General features: G+C 42.0%; 1 protein-coding gene across 2 annotated transcripts in view; it reads right to left on the bottom strand.

The window, feature by feature from the left end:
- NCKAP5 (NCK associated protein 5) overlaps positions 1-20,566 on the bottom strand; it is a 426,805-nt gene that overhangs the window by 228,429 nt on the left and 177,810 nt on the right. Inside the window, exon 1 of one of the 2 annotated variants that reach the window (XM_054069950.1) lies at positions 19,251-19,659. The exons of the other annotated variant lie outside the window; for it this stretch is intronic. Within the exon in view, the coding sequence (XP_053925925.1) occupies positions 19,251-19,269 (19 nt within the window). The 5' untranslated portion in view covers positions 19,270-19,659. Of the gene's footprint in view, positions 1-19,250; positions 19,660-20,566 lie in introns of those variants that run through there. 2 annotated transcript variants of the gene reach the window in all.

The raw sequence follows: 20,566 nt of genomic DNA, 5'->3' as shown, positions 1-20,566 counted from the left end.
GATTTCAGCAACTCACTGAAACAAGCAACAGCAGCGACGTGAATGCAGCCGCCTTCTCCACACAGGCATCAAAAGGTTATTTTTCAATGCACCCTCAAGAAAGAAGAGCTAGAGCAAAGACTAGAAAGAAGCCAGGACGTGCAAGGGTACTTTTCACATCTTGCCTTTCTTCAACATGTCATTCAGCACTTCTACTCTAGTCCAGCTTCAAAACCAGCCTACTGTTGTGGGTCGGGCACCGCATCGCCATCACTGAAACTGTAGCTGTTTATCCTCAGTTTAGTTGCTCCTAGCAATGTCTTTGAGCTTATGAGTGTCTAAGTTCTTACTTGGCGTTTTGCTGTTCATGTTTAAGTTGGCTCAAGCGATCTCCTAGGATAGATGGACTCTCAATCCTTGTGTTTCTGGTTGGGATATTCTTTATTATTTGAAGTACTTGATCCTTACAGTACACAGATTTATACCACTTTTATTACACTGGTTACTTGTGTGAGGTTTTGGTTTTTCAAAAAATATTTGGAATGCAGAAGAATCTCCTCATATATGAACAATTATCTGGATTGTGACCCAAACAGAAATAGCTGTGAATCCTGAACCCCTTCAGCCATTTCTAGCTAAAAGGGAATTCTCTTTTTTCCACTAAGCCTGGACCTAAGAAGATCTCGAAAGATGAAAACCAAAGAAAGAAACAAGCAAAGAAGGTTTTCTTATTGTAAAGGACTTGGGAGTTGACCTAACAAATCCCCCAATCACTGGTTGCTCCTATCTATTTTCTCTCTGGAGATTTGTCACTTGGAGATGATGTGCTGTGGAAATTCTTTTGAAAAGACATGCATTTCCCTACAGGATTCTTAATGAGAATTTATTGCTCATAAAAGATTCAGGATTGGCAGCACTTCAGTCTTCAGTTAATGATCTTTGTTTATTAACATAAAATGCATCACACTTAACAGGAATGTAACTTTCCCATCAATGCATTTCAAAGCACAGAATTCTCACTCTTTCAGTCTTATCCCTTGAAGCTGCCCGAGAGGGTGCTAGCCAAAATTCATAGGGTTGTCCTCTACTAGAACAAGTCAGAGCCCTTGGTTCACACAAGGCTGAAAATAATGGAAACATTTTCTCAAAACCAAAATTACTTGGACATAAACTAACAGCAAGAAATGGCAGCAGGCTGCTATTACTTCTCACAATGTTTTTCCTTTCCATGCAAACCTTCTACCAGTACTTAAAGATCTTTGCTTAGTCCTAATCCTAATCATTTCACTCTTGTAGTCTGTGGGTAGCATTCATGCACAGTGCCGATCCCACACCCTGTTAGTAAATTACCACCTTTTGAAACACAGTGAATTCAAGAGTGATGAAGGCTATCGATAACTGGGTCTGCAAACCAGAGGTCCCAGAACTGCACCACTGAGACATCTCTTGTATTTTGATGGGAATAAAAAGGCACTCTTTACTCTTTAGAAAAGAAGGAGTAAATGCAGAACTGAAGAAGAATGGAGTATAAGGCACACCGCTTTCTTCATAACTAGCTTTCCTTCTGCTCTGTCCGAGTGATACACCCAGCTCTCGTTTGTTTGTGAGAATGTTTATAAAGATTTTTCTCCCTGTTCTCAAAGCTTTTCAGTTTTGCCCTTACAATTCAAAGAACATATCTGATTTTGCTTTATTACTGGCTGACCTCTTACCTCTGTTTTCCACTCCTTTGTTCCCAGATCATCACAACACATTCCTGGTATTTTTGCAATCTCATTTTTGGGGAGAGTGTTACACAGCATGATGTGTTTTTATCCACCCAGAAAGCCCACAGCACGAGACTTCTGTTTTTCTTAACAGCCTGCACTGTCATTTCTTTCTCTGAGCTACATTTCTTGCACACTGCATAACCTTCCAGTTGTCACTTAGGTCTTGTTCTAATTGAACATTGAAGTACCTTGGAAAAAATCACCCCCTTTTTTTTGTGGACAAGGAACAAAATTTAAGAGATTTTATTCTGTTTCACTCACTAGACTTCTCTCTCTTGATTTTTTTTCTTCACACAATTGTTCAATACTTCAGTATTCTGGCACAAATTGCTGGCAAATCCGCAATGACCTTCCAATCAAAGGGAAAAAACAGAAGAGAATCACAGTTGCTCAGAAACAGTCCATTTTTTATCTGCTGAAATTGGTTTTCTGTTGTTCCTTGTAATTTCGCTTTGCACCTTCGAGAATAAGAATACTATTCAGTCGAGATACAGAAATACTGCTCAGTCAGGGGGACACATTTCTGCTGGGACCTCTCTCTGCTTTAAGGCAAGAGGTGTCTGGAACTCAAATCAGGCTCTCGGAATAGCATTTTGTGCTGGAACCCGTCTTTGCTTTCCTCTACCAACTCACCCAAGAGATGAGAGAATTTCTTTGTACATCATTTTACAGGAAAATCAGATAAAATGAGCAGTGAGATGCCATAGACACCTTTGGGTACAGCAGCAGAACAGCAGCATTGATTCACACGGGTATTGCTCACGCACCTCTAGACTGAGCACTGGGCACTAGGGTTACAAAGCAGAAACACGGAGCACTTCGTACTCAGGAAGCCATCAGAATGGGCCAAAGTATATGCCAAATCAGTCTATCAGGTGTATCAAAATATAGCTGCTCTCCATACAAGGGAAACCATCCCCATATAAATCACAAAGCTCCCGTACTTCTAACTTTCCATTCTGTGTCACAGCGTATAGAAACCACATACAGGAGGCTGTGGCTGCCCAACAAGAAAATGGAGCAAAAAGGGTACAGTTAAAAGCTAAATGAATGCATATAAGACATATATACATATATTTAATACGCTTTGAAGCAACAACCGATGAGAAAAAAGGCTACTAAAATAACAGAAATGTTTCGCAACATACACTGTAGTAATTGATCAAAACTTAGTACAGATGCTGAAAGACATGCATTATTTGCCATATTTACAACATTGCCATGAAATCGGTTATGTGGTTTTATTACATGTATATATCCATGATCTCCATTATTAAAAGCATTATTGCATCTATTTCCATTCATCTGGATTTATACCACAATAGTGAAAAAAATTAAACCTATTATGAAAATAATTTCAGATATCCATCCATTTTTCATAATTCTGAAACTAAAAGCATGTTTCGTATCATAGTATAGTTTGGGTTGGAAAGGACCTTAAAGATCATCTAGTTCCAATCCCCTGCCATGGGCAGGGACATCCCGCTAAATCAGGCTGCCCAAGGCCCATCCAGCCTGGCCTTAAGCACCGCCAGGGATGGGGCAGCCACAACCTCCCTGGGCAACCTTTGTAGTTGAAGGACATTTCAGATAAACTCTGCCAAGATCCTCCTTTGTAAAATTATCTGCTCCTGGTAAAAATGTAAAAAGGATGATTGATACTTGAAGAGCAACAGGCCATTTCATGATGTGCAATAGCTGTTTCTTGGAACACCTACAAACTGCCACCAGCACGAACATGTCATGCAGGGTGTATGCTTAGTATCCATGCAGACCCTGGAGGAGTGTTCCAATAGGAGTCCCAGCAAGTGACAGGTAAAATAAATGAAATATTTTGAGAGCATTACTCAAATGTCTACATGAAATATATTTTGGGTGTACCAACAGGCAATAATTGCCACTTAGTTTTCAGATTCACCAATGTGATACTGTTTATTGACTGCAAAGATCTGGAGAGAGAAGGTAATTCAAACTCGTCTATAGAAGTATGTGAATGTCAGTAAACTACTAGTGTTGTAAAGAGGAAAAACAAGGAGGAAAACTAATACCAGGGAATTTTTTTTTTTTAAAAAAAAACCAAACATAACAAACTTCCTTGGAAAAAGTTCTAAACTGCTGGCCTTCCCTTGCTCCTCCCCCAGGCCAGGGAACATGCTCCAGTATGCCTTAAACAAAATAATGTTCTCTACACTGCGTTTCACTATGCCAGAAAGAAAAAACCAGCATGTTGAAAATCACTTTGAAGTATCCTTCTGTAAGCCAACACACAAATTCATATTCATGCAGCCTTACAGCAACAAAATCAGTTCCACGCTAACGATGTAATTGTTCCTTCTATCACTCTGTCTACAAAAACCAACTAGATAAAGTCAAAGGCAGTGGCCTCTGGCTGATTATGTGTTTTAACAAATTACATGATTAACTGGAAGCTCAAATTCAAGCTTTGTTGTCTCAGTAGACCTAAAAGAGGCGATGAAAAGACTTCTTTTGCTTTTGAAAGGGCACGGATCTGCAGGGACACCAGCCCAGACGGAGACAGCCACTCAGAGTTGTTTGTACTGAACCAAACAGCGGCTGGCATCCACACAGGTTAATTTTTCATTAGAAATTATAGCTGACACTTTAAATAATGGACACAGTGCACGGTAATATATGCAAAATGCTTTCCAACATGTTCCAGAAGAAATGGAGAAACTAAGTTACCAATGACAGTTCTACCATTTAATATACCAGTCTAACACTTAACAACACTGAAAATGAAATCCAGAGCACATCAGACATATTAGTGGAGTAATGACAGTATTTTTGTGTATATTTATTAAGCCATTTAAATTCACATGTAGTCAAATCACAACCTCAGTGTTTGCCTGCCTGAGGATGAAACAGAGAAGACTAAATAGCAACGGGTACAAGATCCACTTGTGTTACTGAAGTTGTTTTTGCCTGAACTTGCTTCAACACATCATCTTGAAAACCTGGTTTCTCAGTATTAAATGAAAAACATTATTAGATGAAACCTGAGTACCATCAGGCGTTTCAGCTACTACAGTTCAACAAAGTTCGGACAGATTGTTATTTAAAACTTTTTGAGTAATTGGTGATGTGTCAGAAAATCCTATTATGAAAAAATGTACTGCCATCATTTTACAGGTAAATACTACCTAAAAACGACAACTTTCTGTTTAAAAGCTGAATCAGGAAAGCACACACCTTCAAAAAAACCCAGATAAATTAAACTCTTTCGGGACGTTTTAAATGTTTTTCCCCAAAAGACATCAGCCAGATCTGCTTTATAACTGAGACCAACTTCTCAAACCTCAAAGAGCACCAATTTCAATAGAAGTTCAACTTTAGCAAACAAAACAATTTAAAAGATATGGGTGAATGAGGATTAAAAGGAGTTAAGCATTCAGGCATTTCCAAACATATTAAATATACATTAAGAAATAGTTAAAATATTAACTGAAGTATCAAAATGGAAAGATTTTCAGCAGTTCAAATGTCAACAGATACTTGGGCAAATTTGCATTTCTCCAGTTTCCATAATAAATAGTATGTTTTGAAACCAATCTGATGTTTGAACAAAGCTCCTTGACATTTTACACAGCTGAAAGATTCCAGTATTGTATCTGGGTAATGAACTGTGCTCTGAAATGACGACTTATAGTCATTGCCACCACCAGCTACATTACCTGTAGTAGGAAGCAAAATACAAATCACACACAGTGCTCACAAAGCACCATCACAAGTATCACCTTATCTTCAGAATCAGGAAAAAGTCAGTTTCAAATCAAAATATTGATTATTTCAAAATTAATTCCCCAGTCAAAAGCTATATCAAGAAAATAAATCCAGTAATGGGCATTGGCCAATTAAAATTTTGTTACTTTGATATGAGAGATCATAGAACTAGAGCCATGCTTTAAGGACCCATGTTAAAATAGTAGGAAGAAAAACAGGAAAATACAAAATGGTGGTAAACTTTGAAGGCAAACCTCATTACATGGCAATGCCTTTTGTTTATATGAAATCAAAACAGGCTGGCAGAAAATACACACATGGGCATTTGCAAATGTTTGCTGCTTAAACCTAAGGTATACATTTACCTTGAATTCAGAGAATCAGACTGAGGCTGATATGCGCGCCTACTTTAACAGGACACACCCAATACTTAAGCACTTTTCATGGATAAAGCCAACTGAAGCAATCTTCTTAAAACCCCGGGTTCGTTAGCAAAAATTTAACAGTCATTCTTACAGCGTTTTACAAGAGTGCCAAAGGAACTGAAAGTACATCTATATAAAGCAGATCCGTTATCAGTGAACTAAGCTGCCATACAGGTGCTCAGAGCTTTTCCAACCCGGGGGATCGATATCTAAGAGATGTTTGCATGCACTTTCCTTTCCCAAAGTCCCCAAAGCGGAACTGAACAGCATCTCCTTTTTCATCACACTCCAAGAACAAGCGTATTTTGATACGCTAGAATACTTCCACGTTGCCATATTTTTCTTAATAAGATATTGTCTTAATTAGTTTCATCTGTCACTTGGAGATTACCAGCAAGACAGGTTAAGGATTTCTTTAGTCAAGCAGAAGCAGCCCATATGCTTTCAGATTGCATATTATTGCTTACTATAAACCCAGTACCTCCTCATTACTGCATACCCCATAATAACACTTTTCATAGGTGACATTGAAAGCTGTTATCACCCAATTTCAGTGGAAATCAAATGCTAGGATTTTATTCTGCACAAAATATCCACATATTCATCCCTTCTTTAAACATCACCGGTAAGAACGCATGACCAGGACGCCAAAGGCTTCACCCTGCTGTCGGCTCTGGCTGCGAAGGCACAGCTTTGCATCAGCAGCTCTTCAGCCAGCCTCTGCCTACGAAGTTCTCACTTGGCATCCACACAGCCTCCCAGTGTGCTAAGTGATTATACAGCTTCTTGCTAAAGTGAAAATCATTTTAGTTAGCATATGTGACGAATACCCTCCCCCCTGTTTGAAAGAACCGATCTTCCGTCTGGGCAGATGCTCAGAAAGCAGGCTTAAGCAAAGTTAATCCTATCGCATGAGGCTATCGGTTAGAAGTCCAAAAAAAATGGTTTGGTTGGAGACTGGGCAGATAGGTGGCCAAAACTACATTAACACAGCAGAAAATCTGACTACAAGTCAACCACTTCATGCTATAAATCTCTGGAGCCATGAGGGGCAGCTGAGCTCTCCCCATGGCAGCTGGCTGTGCGCTGGGGATCTCCCCAGGAGTAGGGATGCCTCTCAGGGTCACCCCTCGAGGCGGAGAGACCCCTTACCTGACATTGGCCATCAACAGGCTGGTAAATGATATTTTTTGCATGCATGTAACGTTTAAGAGATATAATAAGCTTAAGCAATAATTTAAATGTAGTAAGTATTACTGACTGCCAATCTACTGTACTGATGAAACAATTTACATACCTAAATCTACTGATTAGAACTCAGTAAACTAACTACTAGCCCAGCTCTGAGTGATCTCCGATTCTTCTCCTGCAGCAACATACTCGTGCTTTTTTCGCAACCTCAGATGCAGGAAAAGAAACTCTAAAGGTACATGAGGTCATATTTTAACAGGTAATTTCCCCCACTAAGGTCTAGTGAAAACATTATAAAAGAACTTTACCTGTTTATAGGCAATATTTCTGTCTGCATCTCTAAAATCTAAAGCTTTACTCAAAAATCCAAGGCTTCAGAACTGCAAGTGGCAGATAGCGAAAACTATTTTCCAGACAGATCCTGAATCATTTCTATTTTCCCCTATATACAGGTCATGCTTTACGAGGCTTCTTAAAGATGTTTTTTCTTTAATAACACTGATATCTTTTAGAACATTCCCTGCAACAACACCAACTGACTTTCCTTTTACGAGGAAAATGTTTCCAAGTAAATGCACCCAAGTACCTCACAGTGTCAAAGGTATCAACGAAGAAAAGTACTTAAAAGCCTAGAAGATGATGCCCATCGTACCAAGCAGCAATTAAACACTTCAAAAAGGCAGCCAGATGGCTGCCTTCAGTCAGCCCATTTCTACTGGCATGTATTTAATCAGCTGAGTTACCACAGACAAATAACTAGCCCGTATTTTTAAGAGACGGACAACGACGGAGCAGGATAGCTAGAGCCAGAGATCAGCAGGATTTAGAAATCACTTCAGGCCGGACCAGCAGGACATTCCTGCAGCCTCGGCCCCAATCCTCCAGCTGAGCTCTTCATTATTACCATCCCAGCACCCTGCAGGCTCCTGAACTCCTGCCATCCTGGCAATGAGAGCTCCAGCAGCCTCGGGCACATACAGTCTCTTTCGCTAGTGCCTAACCGGGCAGCCAAAAATCAGACAGGTACAGTTCTGCTATAGAGGAAGAGGAAGAAAATGCCCCTCTGATGCTTCAGAGATTTAATTTATTAGGCCTCCAGACACTCTGAAGGCAGGTTTTATTTTCAGGTTGTAAAACTGCCCCTTCCTTAGCAGTCAGAGGATTTTCCCAGGAGTTTGCTAGCCAACCATCAAATGGCCATTCTGAAGGATAGGACCATGCTTTCACCTATTTAATTGTACTTCCCAATGCCCATCTTCTCTATTTCTACATTTTATTTCTTCCACATCCTCTCTTTTTCTAGTTCTCAAAGCACACCACGTTTCCACTCATATTTTTACATTGCTGAAGCCAACAAGTTTTCACCAACTCTAATACACACGTTTCAGTGATGGTTCTCCTAAGCAAACTCGGTTTAACCCTGAAGTCAATAACTATAGAATGATAGAATTATTAAGGTTGGAAAAGACCACTAAGATCATCCAGTCCAGTCGTCAGCCCAACACTACCATGCCTACTAAAACATGTCCCAAAGAGCCACATCTGTTCTATTTTTGAACACCTCCAAGGAAGGAGACTCCATTACTTCCCTGGGCAGACTGTTCCAGTGCTTCACCACTCTTTCAGTAAAGATTTTTTTTTCTAATAGCCAATCTAAACCTCTACTGGCGCAGCCTGCGGCCGTTTCCTCTCATCTTGTCACTTGTTACTTGGTAAAAGAGACAGCACACATCTCACTACAACCTCCTTTCCAGTATTATGGTCAAAGACCACATAATAACACCTGCACACCATCCCTAGACAGCACAGAGAGGACAAACCTCAGGAGCAAGAGCTGGCACAGAGATCTCTGAAGAGTTTAGAGCATGGTGGCTGTTTGAGAGCACGGTAGCAGCAGATGGATCCATAACTACAAAGAGCAAACAGAGCTCCTTCCATCACTTTACACACAGAGAATGAGAAAAGGTGTCATAAATTTACACAAATTGCTCAAATATTATGATCTGAGTACTCAAATACTTATTTCTGCCTCAGCGATCTACGGGAAATGTGCAGTTTGAGTTGGTAATATAATCACAAGTTAACGACTGCCAGAACCAGCCTCAACTTCGAAATGGTGTGCCCTGAAGCCACACTGCAGAGTAAAATGAAGACATTACCCATGCTAACCTCAAGAAATAATCTCATACTCAATGCTTCTTTTTACACAACGTACTGTCACAGTATTTACTGACCTTTTTATGCTCTTCTGTACATAAAAGGCACAAAAAGTTGTTTTAATTTTAACCCAGGGAAAGTTTGAGAGCTTTTCTGACAGGTAGGAGTTTGTGGGATATTTTTCCATTTCATTTTTAAAAGGAATTAAAAAGTCTAGATCACAACATCCAACAGGAAGCAACGGTGAAAGTCAATGCCAAGCTTGCTCGTTCTCAGAAATGAAGTTGAGCAGTTTCAGGACCCCGTCTTTTGAGCGTAGATTGCATTCTGGCATATCAGATGCTGCAGTAATGGGATTTTGTAAATCTGAAACGCATTCATATTGTGTACATAAAGAAATCTCTTGATGTTTTACTTAGTTTAATGCTTTTTTTCATCATATGTACCCACCCATGACCCCCTGCTTTCAACAGCTAATAACCAACACATCTGATGAAAATTAATTGTCCTGACAGCTTGCATAAAAACTATAAAGGCCCAAAGGAAAAATGCTGCGGCAGCATTTTCTTTCTCTGTAGGACAGTAGCTATGGAAACTATCTTTAGAGGCCAACTGGCCTTCATCCCAGTACAACACAAAAAAATCAAAATGCTACTTTCACTGGGTTAGTCAGTGGCATCAGTCTTAATCGTCAACCTCTACAAGGTTGCTGCAGGTTAGCTAGAGCAAAATATTCATTGATTTGGTTGTGAGCAAAGCTGATACGACATTACAGTACTATCACAGACTCCTATAATAAAGAGCCTTATGAACTGTGCTCGTATTGATAATTATTATGATAACCTGTAACAAAGGACATCTAAAACATATGAAACTAGACAAGATATAAAAACATCAATGTGCAAATTATCCATTTCTTAAAAAATATTTTGCTAATTATCATGATAGCAGTAATTTACTCTTATCCTCAGACAAATACTTGCAGCCAAGGAGGAAATATCTAATCTTATTTAACTGTCACATTTTACTAGCTGAAACTCCTACCCTTTTGGAAGGGTTTTATCCCATATAGCCAGCCTGAATAAAAGCTGTGGTTTCTAATACAGTCTGACAAAATCATTTTTTATGAACACTGAGAGATTATTAAGTTTTTTCCCTCAAAAGGGAAGACAAAAATGAGCCAGAAGTTGGCTACTGTAAATGCATGTGGAAACTTCCATCACCAACCACAGAAGAGTTCCTGCAGAACAGCAATCACAGGTAATCAATGAAGCTTTCAAACTTCTGAAGAAATATGTCTTTCATCCAGAATGTATTGAAAGATTTCAGTCATCAAGACACGTACCTATAAGGAAGCCACAGCACACACACACCTCAAGTATACTTATATTTCCATCTTTACAGAGGCTGGTATTCCGCTCAACCTTATGATTTTGTGACATTGTGGTACCTTTCTCCAGTTTTTCTGGAAAAATTCTGCCCACGCCAGCAAGTCTTAATTAAATGGCTTATGGAGACTCCCCACGCAGGACAGAACTATATAGATCAGGTTTTCACACAATCGAGAGCCAAATTCTCCCCAATGTCATATGACACTAGCCGGGTGTGGGTCTACTGAGGGCTATTGTAAAGCAACATTTTGAAGGATCTGTCTTGAAACATTGCTACTTCAAAGCCCACTACAAAAAAACAAACCTAAGTGTACAATTCACAGACCTATGTACCAAATGAGGCACTGGGGTGGCTGTTAGGCAGTTATCCAGGTAACCACCGAGCATCCATAAGGCAGTCGTGGTTGCATTCAAAAAAAAGTCTATCAGCAGAAGATAACTAAAGAGCAAGGCATGTGCCTAACATACCCAAGAAACTTTGAAGTTTCATTTAACTCCGATTACCATCACCGTTATTCATGGCCTTCTATCCACTACTTCCACAGAGAAGTTATGTTTCATTTCCTCTGTACCTCAAAAGGATCTGCTTGTAAGAGCTTAGAGAGTCCGGATTCGCACAGGCCTGTGTTGGTGTAGCTCCCTTTTGCCTGCTGGAGATGCGCTTCCCTAAACCAACTACTGCATTGGGCAACTAATTTTAAATTGAAGCTAAACATGCTATTTTTAAGCCATTAAACCAACAGGGATTATTATAAATAGAAAAGCAGGTCATGACCACATTCTTTACTGCATTTTCTCTCACTCACAACCAACAATTGAATTCTAACCCCTGCACATCCCTCATCAGGGTCGTACAGCCATTCCTTCAGGGTAGACAGGCAGAGGTGCCAGAGCTTCCCAGGGGCAGCCCCAGGGAAAGCCCACGCAGCATTGCTCTGCCACCTCACTCTGTCTCCTCGTAACCTTAACTACTACCTTCACTGATCTTTCAGGTGTCGCCTCACTTTCCACAGATGAAAGCTTTCTGTTATTAGAGAAAAGTAGATTTTTGAGCTATATTTGTTAACGATGTAACAATGAATGTCCTTCCTTCTTTTTAAGAAGCACTTCTTTTGAATAGTACCATGTCAAGCAGCTTTCTCTATAAAGCAGCAGATGCAGTCTCTCTGAAATACATATTCAGTTGGACTGCATATTAGGCAGTCAAAGAAATAAATTAAGACCTTCACTGCAGCCTTAATCTAAATTGTTTCATGGGTTGACTGCTCGTCTCGCCATATGGGAAAGGAACTTCCACGTTTCCTACCCAGACCTCACTGATTATTTCATAATACCACTGTAAAAAAAAACCCAAACAAAAAACAAAAAAAAAGCCAATGGGGATTTTTTTCTGAAGGCAGAGAGAAATTCAGTAATGATCTGTATACGCCAATGGTGTAGACACCCAGCTGTAGAACTAGCTCTGCATCTGAAATACTGATTGAGAGGACTGGAGGGAAGAGGGTCATACCCCACTTAGAACCTCCTGATGCCATGCCTGACTGCAACTATAGGTTATATTTTAGATGTAACAATAGTTCTCCTTAATTTACTGACTGCCTTTACACAGACTTATCAGTTTAAGACTGCAGCAAAACACACCAGAACTATTCATTGTGTGCCTCACGCTGAGGTTTGATCCAGCTACTACTAAACAAAGCAGGTTATGTTTCAACTAACTTGGAACTGACTCAAAAATATGTGGTCCATGCTGCCATCATAAAAAAGGAGGAGATTAACAGAACTGAAAGGACAGACAATAGGGCTTATGTGCCAAAAGCCTGACTTTTTTTCCCATGTTAATCTCATAAGAGACACCCATGACTGAAAACCCTGTCTTGCTTATCGTCCTTAAGCCTATCATAGCTACACCACTACTGAGTGAAGATGTTAAGGAGATTAATCCAGACTCTAGTAATATTTATCTAAGCACTGCTATAAATATCTTTCTTAGAAAAGCCTTTACATGACCAGGGAGAGAGAAACTCACATTTTGATACACCTCAATCTATCCAACCTTCGCCCTAGCACCAAATCCCAAATCAGCCAATAAAATGCACAATAAACACCCAAACATGTTTTCATCACTCTATGAAGTAAATAGATCAGGGACCACTGCCATCATTTGCTTTATGTTAAGTGCATACTACACCAAAGAGTGACAGCGTTAGCTTTTATCAAAAATATTTTTAACTGGCTGTGGAATATTTGATCCTTTCTTTGACGCAAATATCTCCACACCAGAGAACAAGTTCCAGTAAAACAAAAGACTTCTAACATTTGTTACTAACACACTTGCTCTCCTCTAGTTTTACAAGTTGGTTTCCTCCCTTACTGAAATACATGCTGTTACTGATCCCAATTTCTCCACTCCTCCTTTGTAACATCTGTATCACAAATCTCAAGACTTGGCAGGCTGTTACAATACAATATTTTTCTATTCACTTTCCTAATGTAGCTTTTCAAACTTAATAGAACATCCCTTTACAGTTCGGTATTTTCTACCTTTCGTTAATTCCTGCAAACCTGCAGTTGTCTTCCTGAACACAACTTTACCATTTTCTTTCAAGAGGAAGTAAATCAAAATCCAACACGGTCTTACCCTTTGTCACCCATGTCTTTCCTAGCAAAATATCAGAACCAGTGTTCAACCCTCTATGAGGCTGGACTCTTCAGGAACTAACTTCTAGCTCCTCATCAGGGAACCATGAAGTCCCACAAATCCTAGCTCAGACTAGGAGCTTCTTTATATGGAGTCCAGAGCTGGAAACCTTAGGATGTTTTGGGGCGTTCCGGTTTTCAGATATGGAATTCGGATGCAGGCAGTTCATGCTTACAAGTTAGGAGACATCAGCATTTGTAGGCTCCTGTTATCAAGTAGTCAGATATAGACTTGTAAGACACAATGACAGCCATAGCAGTCTTAGTGGTTTTGAGGGACATCGGATCCTGCGAGAACGTTGAACTTTGAGAACAAACAGAAGTCTTGACTTCAAAAGAAATGTACTCCGGTTCTCTGACCAACGTTCCCGCCTTTTTCCTTGTACTCTCTAATCTACTCCCCTGATCACTTGCTGACCTTTCACACACACATTGTGAGGTTTTGGAGCCAGTCATATTTTCTGATCATGCTTTAATTCACTCAGTCCATTTGCACTCATAATTCACTGTGCTGAGGGCACTTTTTAGGTGAAAACTTGTCTTGCATTGACATTTAAGGTCTTGTAGCACACCATCTTCTAGATTCCTCCCTGCAGCTGTGCATCAGGATGATAACCAAAGTACCCCAGATACAATGCAGATGAAGGTGTCCTAGCAGTTGAATCCTTGGTGTGTGCCTAGGATAAAACCATTGCAATCTTTCAGGCCAACTGGGAGACAAAGTGGAGGTGTGGTCCTGGACCATACAAAGGACTGCAGCAAATAATCAAGTTCTTTCCTCACTTGTATCACATCAGTTGGTAATACCAATGAACCTATTGAGCCCTTGGTGAAGCCCCTACCACAATGCCAACACAAAAGTAAATATACTTATTTTAACAACAGAGTTTAAAAAAAAACGTAGAAATCAAACCATAGCAGAATACTACAACACTGTAATTACTCATTTACATTAGATGATTCTGAAAAAAATACGACTGGATACTGATGCTAACTTATTCATCTACAAGATACCAGCTTGGGCAGTAGTAGTAAAGCCAATGTTACACGGGAGAGAACCCTGCATAAAACATAGAACAAAACTGTTCCTGCTACATAAACTACAAATACCATCTAGAACTTAGATACCAAAGGCATTTCCAGCAGTCCCCTGCATTACCACACGTGCTATTTACATCAAAAAGTATTTTTCTGTGCTTGAAAGCTGGCATGTCAGATTCCCATTAACACCAATGGGAATGATTATGACTCAACCTGATTTTCAACAGCCACTCGGAATCACAGAATCATGGAATGGTTTGAGTTGGAAAGGATCTTAAAGATCATCTAGTTCCAACCCCCCTGATATGGGCAGAGACATCTTCCACTGGATTAGGTTGCTCAAAGCCTCAATCAACCTGGCCTTGAAGTCCTCCAGGGATGATGCGTCACATTTCACACAGCTATATTCTTATTCAGGACACAGCTACTCTTGAGGTTGCAGCAAGTCACCAGGGTCATCGTTTTACAAACTGCAAGTTGGCTTTTATATGTTACACTAGGAACATATGCTGGAACGGAGACATACATAGTAGGCATGGAGAAGAGGTACACAGACAATTAATTGAACAAAGGAAAAAGGGAAAGAAATAGCAGAAAAGTTCTGTAAAGGTTGTCTGCTGCCACAGAAATTACTCTACTTATGGCAACAAAACCTGAAATTAGCATTCTAAAAGCTTAAAGAATATAGCGCATCTTCAGAAAAATAGAATCACTCAGAATATAGAAGGGGTATACTCAGTCACAAGTAACTTTATTATCATCAAATATGCAATGGGATAAGGATTTTAGCTTCCTGTAGTGGCTTAGACCAACAACATGGGCAAAATCTTGGCACAGAGAAGAACTGAAAAGTCCAAAGGATTGAAGTGAACATAATGAGAGAGCAGCTGCATTGTCTGTTTAGAACAACACAGGCCACCAGGAGCCAAGAGTCTATTTAAAGGGGTTTATACACAATGCAAGGAAAGTTATTAGAAGATGGAACAAAGATGCACATGGAAAGGAACTGGTAAATGTTTAGTTCAGACACTCAGAACCACACGGATTTAAAAGAAATTCTAATAGAAGTGGGGAAAAGAAGAAAGTTTCTTTTTGTTCTTTCATAGCATACAGCATGTCTCAGTTTTTCCTTCCTGATCTCACTTGCGATCTGATTATTCTCAGTAATAATTTATATTTCGGATGTGAACTGTCAGTCACACACCACGGTAAAATAGGTAGAAGTACTTGACTCTCCTTCATGAGCTATTAATTTCTGTATTTTAAAGATTCTCTCCTGAAAAGAAACCTTCTCCTTTTCAATTCAAGAGATAAGTGTAGAAGAAAAATAAGTTCTCAAAGAACTAGAGAACTGCAGGGTCTCTGACTTTTAGAAGAATTTGGCACATATGAGTCTTGCTGACAGAACACCTAGTCTTTCTCTTAATGTTTAAATAATTTGAAAATACATTTTAAGAAAAAAAAATATTTTTTTTTAATTCCATCCACATCAGCTTGGGACTGTATTCATCATCTAATATCTGATTATTACCAATTTTTTGGTTATTCCTAGGAGTTTCCATTACACAAGATCTAAATATCATAGAGTTAGAAACAATAAACAGAATTTTGCTGTAGTAATCCCTCCAGACCTCCTTCAGAATAGAGGCATAAATGCAAAACCTAGCAGGCTTCCGGATGATATTTTCACATGAATATTATTAAAATTGCCTTTTCAGCATCTTTTTTCCTGAGCACTGGCGATCATGTATTAGTGCTCTCACAACCTCAACACCACCACCTCAACACTCCCAGTTTCAGGTAGAAAAAGTGGCCTCAAACCTCTGTGGAAACATTAACCAAAAGCAGAAACACAATTCCCACATCTTAAATACCAATCCCAAGTCAACTCCATCACACTCTGTAATTACATTTACCCAAGCCACTAAAGTATAAAGCAGCTACCTACCAGAATCCCTGAGAAAAGGAGCAAAGTAAAAGGAGTTTGGATTGTTTGGAGTGGTTTCACACAGCACCTCTTTGCAAGCTTTAATCCTGTGAACAACTACACACCTGCTTAAGTTTACACACAGAGCAGACTATCTATTTCAATGCTGTAACTCTAAGGTTAAACAGGTGTCTAAGTGGTTGGAAAATTAGGGTCTTAAATGGATGATTAATCAGTATAAGAAGTGGATTTATGCAGAACACCTGGCTGCTTCTGCCCAGCTTATCCGTGTCGGGATTTATCTAGCAGAATCAAGCAGTGGTGTAGTAGTAATGCTCTACAACAGTTGTAACTACCCTTACATAGCACAGAATTGAAGTTAACCATTAATATTTACTACAAAAAGGGAGTAGTATTTAATATTAACCATTAATATTTACTACAAGAAGGAAGGTTAAGAAGATTTCTTCCAGCAGGAAAAACTTTTCAATAAGTGGTGCAAGCAATTAACAGCAAAGATGCAGGTAAGAAAAGGCAGAAGCGCAAATGTTATTCCTAGGAAACTCCCTAAATACACCAAGGTACAAAAAGACCAGACTGAAAAAGCTCAGAAGTACAACATACAATCTTTCTGACCTAAAGGATATAAAGTTCCCGTCCACAACGTTCAGTGAAAGAGGAAACTTCACGAGAGATGCTAAAACCACCCTGATCTGTTTCATTTTTCCATCAGAGCTCTGCACCGAGCTTCCAGACCATCCTTAATGATCAGCACACCACTGCGCTGGAGGGGGACGCACCATATGGCTCACTTTAACCGCGTAAATTGTACCCTGTGACATGAATGGAACTGCTCCATGTACACAGTCAATCACCAGTTTTCAGGATTTGGCGGAATGGGGATTACACTGCACGCTGCAGCCGCTCTGGGAAGAAGCGGAGCTTTAGACAGGCACAGCACAAACTCTGGCTCTGCTTCTGTTCCACATGTCTAAAATCCACTGGGTCACAAGTTCTGCAAGCGCTTTAACCTGGATGACTGAAAATTTTATTAGAGTATTTTTAATGCAACGGCAATCTAATAATGTGCTTTTTTCATACTGTTACCCTGCAGAGCAAAGCAAATTTCAGGCTGGAAAAGAAACATGTAAATCTACAGCAAAGACCTGATGATGTTTTTATTCTTGCTACTGGCAAGCCTCATCCAATGCCAGTGGCATTAATCCCAGCGCTCACCAGTAAAAGGAACTAAGTCACAGTAAATTCAACTAAGGGTTGATTCAAGTACTGGTCACTTTATCCTCAAAGGGAATACTGTATTTAGCTTATACGATTTGTTTCCTTTTTTAAAAAGAAATGGAAAAACATTTGTGGTATTCAAAGTATTTTTGGTTCTTCACCAATGACCAGCATCAAAATTCACCGGAATAAATTCCTCAGCATTATGATCACCGCGTAGTTATTCCCCAACCACATGTAAAAATCCAGCCTGCCCATTCCAGGATTTCAGTGCAATTTTTATTGACCTACTAACCTGTAACTCTGGGAAGCCTGCAGCTAAGAATGCAATAATGACTAGCAAATACAAGTCTCCAAACAGAGTGTAATAACCTTAAGTAAACTACTGCCAAGCAAAAGTCCTGCAGATCAAACAGTTCCCACGAAGCCTTATGCTATTAACTAGCAAAAAAGTCCCATGACATCTCCATAGCCGTGCACAATGACAGAGCCCTGCGCTTCTGTTTACTTACATAGCTTATCTGCAACCCCGTGATGTATACAGTCAATCCCTTAGATGTAAATCACCCTCCTATTTATTGTTACTTCTCTTGTTAAAAACTTTGCTAGCTCTCTAATGATAAACAAGGGGTTTATCTGGAATATCAATTCTTAAGGGATGCAAAAGGTTACAGTGGATGCCTACGAACCATTTCAATTCGGGAGTCAATTATATGTCATTACATAGAGAAGAATAATTGCACATACATAAGGTTAGCAACGATGTAACGTTTACGAAGCTCTGCTTTTTTCCTAAAGGAAAACACAGGCCCAGTCACACTTACTCTACCATAAATCAGTCATCTTCTAGGCAAACCCACCTCAGAAGATGGACAGCGGATCTAACATCCTACCAAAGCCACCAGAACCAACAATGGAGCGCCTGGCTGGAGAGCCGCGGGTCACTCGGTGACCTGCTTTTACTCTGTATCCTATCGCTTTGTCTACTTTAACAAAAAGACCTCTCTTCTGCCTACTGCCCTTCTTCCATCAGCACCACCTCCTCCCGGTGATGTGGGCAACGTGGAAGAGTCAATCCTTAAACAAACAGGAATCAAAAGGAGCCAGCACTGAAGCTCGTTAGGATGCTCCTGCCCGAGCCACCGCACAGGGAGGGGATCCGCTGCCTCTGAAGCAACAGGGCTCCACGCAGGCACTGCGGGCTTCCTCCCTGCGGCTCCCGGGGGGAAAGGAGGGATAAACGCCTGCAGCGCTCTGCCCGCTGCCTGGGGCGCTGCGGGGCCGGGGTGCGGGGCCAAGGTGGGGTGGGACTGCGATGCGAGGCTAGGGTGGTGCGGAGCTGGGGTGGTGCGGGGATGCGGGGCTGGGATGCGGGGCTGGGGTGGTGCGGGGATGCGGAGCTGGGATGCGGGGCTGGAGTGGTGCTGGGATGCGGGGCTCCTGCGGGTCTCGTCCATCCCGGGCAGCGCGTCCTCCTCCCCCGCGGAGCTCCCCCGTCCCGCTGAGGCCGCCGGGCACCCCCGGGCTCCCGTCCTCCCTCCTTGCGGGGCGTGGAGCGGCTGCAGGTGCCTCCCCCCGCCCGTCCCCGCGCAGCCCCGGGGCGGGGGAGCGGCGGGGGAAGCCGGGGAAAAGGGGGAGGAGACGTCGTCGGGGCGGGCAGGTGAGGGAGGGGAGGCTGCCGGGCTCTTACCTGCGGCGGCGCGGGGCATGGTGCGGCGGGCGGGGGCAGCGCGTCCCGGCCGAGCCTCCCCCGCCGCCGCCCCCCGCCCCGCCGCTTTGTTCCGCTGCTTCTCCCTCCGCTGCCGCCGAGCATGTGCCTCGGGGAGGGGAGGGCGAAGCGACGAGAGCCCGCGGTGGCACTTTGGTTCGGGGCGGGGAGAGCCCGGGCCCCCCGGAGGAGCGGGGCTGTCAGAGCCAGCCCATCTGCCGCCAGCGCGGCCGGCGCGAGTCAATGAGGGAATGAATGAGTGAATGGCTCCGGCAAATCCGCCGGCAGCGGGGCTCGGGCAGGGGCGGCGGCTTTGTCTGCCCCGCCGAGACACCGGCCTGAGAGCGCCGGGCGGGAGGGGACCTTCGAGATCGTTCAGTCACCAGGTTGGAAAAGATCTTGGATCACCGAAACCCACCGTTCCGATCTGCCACTAAACCGCGTCCCTGAGCACCTCGTCTACCTGTCTTGTAAACACCTCCAGGGACGGGGACTCCACCACCTCCCTGGACAGCCTCTGCCAGTGCTTGAAAACCACTTCTCCGAAGAAATTTTTCCTTATGTCCAATCTAAACTTCCCCTGGCGCAGCTTGAGGCCATTCCACACTGTCCTATCACCTGTCACTTTGGAGAAGAGGTCAGCACATGGCTTTCTACAGCCTCCCTTCAGGTAGTTCTAGAGAGCAATAAGGAATCATAGAATAGTTTGGGTTGGAAAGGGCCTTAAAGCCCATCCAGTTCCAACCCCCTGCCATGGGCAGGGACACATCCCACTGGATCAGGCTGCCCAAAGCCCCATCCAACCTGGCCGTGAACACCTCCAGGGATGGGGCAGCCACAGCTTCCCTGGACAACCTGTGCCAGTGCTTCACCACTCTCATGGTGAAGAAATTCTTCCTGATGTCTAGTCTAAATCTGCCCCTCTCCAGTTTATACCTGTATAGGATCGTAGAATAGTTAGGGCTGGAAGGGACCTTACAGATCATGTAGTTCCAACCCCATAAGGTCTCCCCTCAGCCTCCTCTTCTCCAGGCTAAACAACCCCAGTTCCCTCAACCACTCCTCGTAAGACTTGCTCTCCAGCCTCTTCACCAACTTCATTGCTCTTCTCTGGGGACAGTCCAGAGCCTCAACATCCTTCTTGTAGTGAGGGGCCAGGAATTGAACACAGTATTCGAGGGTCGAGTCCAGCTGCTAAACCTGGCAGTCTGCTGCTGAGGGATATGGTGGACAGATACAGTTGGGGTTGGTGATCTCAAAGGTCTTTTCCAACCAAATGGTTCTGTGGTTCTATGATT

This window comes from Cuculus canorus, chromosome 6 (assembly GCF_017976375.1).
Source record: "Cuculus canorus isolate bCucCan1 chromosome 6, bCucCan1.pri, whole genome shotgun sequence".
NCBI classification, from domain to species: Eukaryota; Metazoa; Chordata; class Aves; order Cuculiformes; family Cuculidae; genus Cuculus; species Cuculus canorus.
The sequence above is the reverse complement of the archived record's forward strand: the minus strand, read 5'-3'. Positions and strand labels throughout refer to the sequence as shown.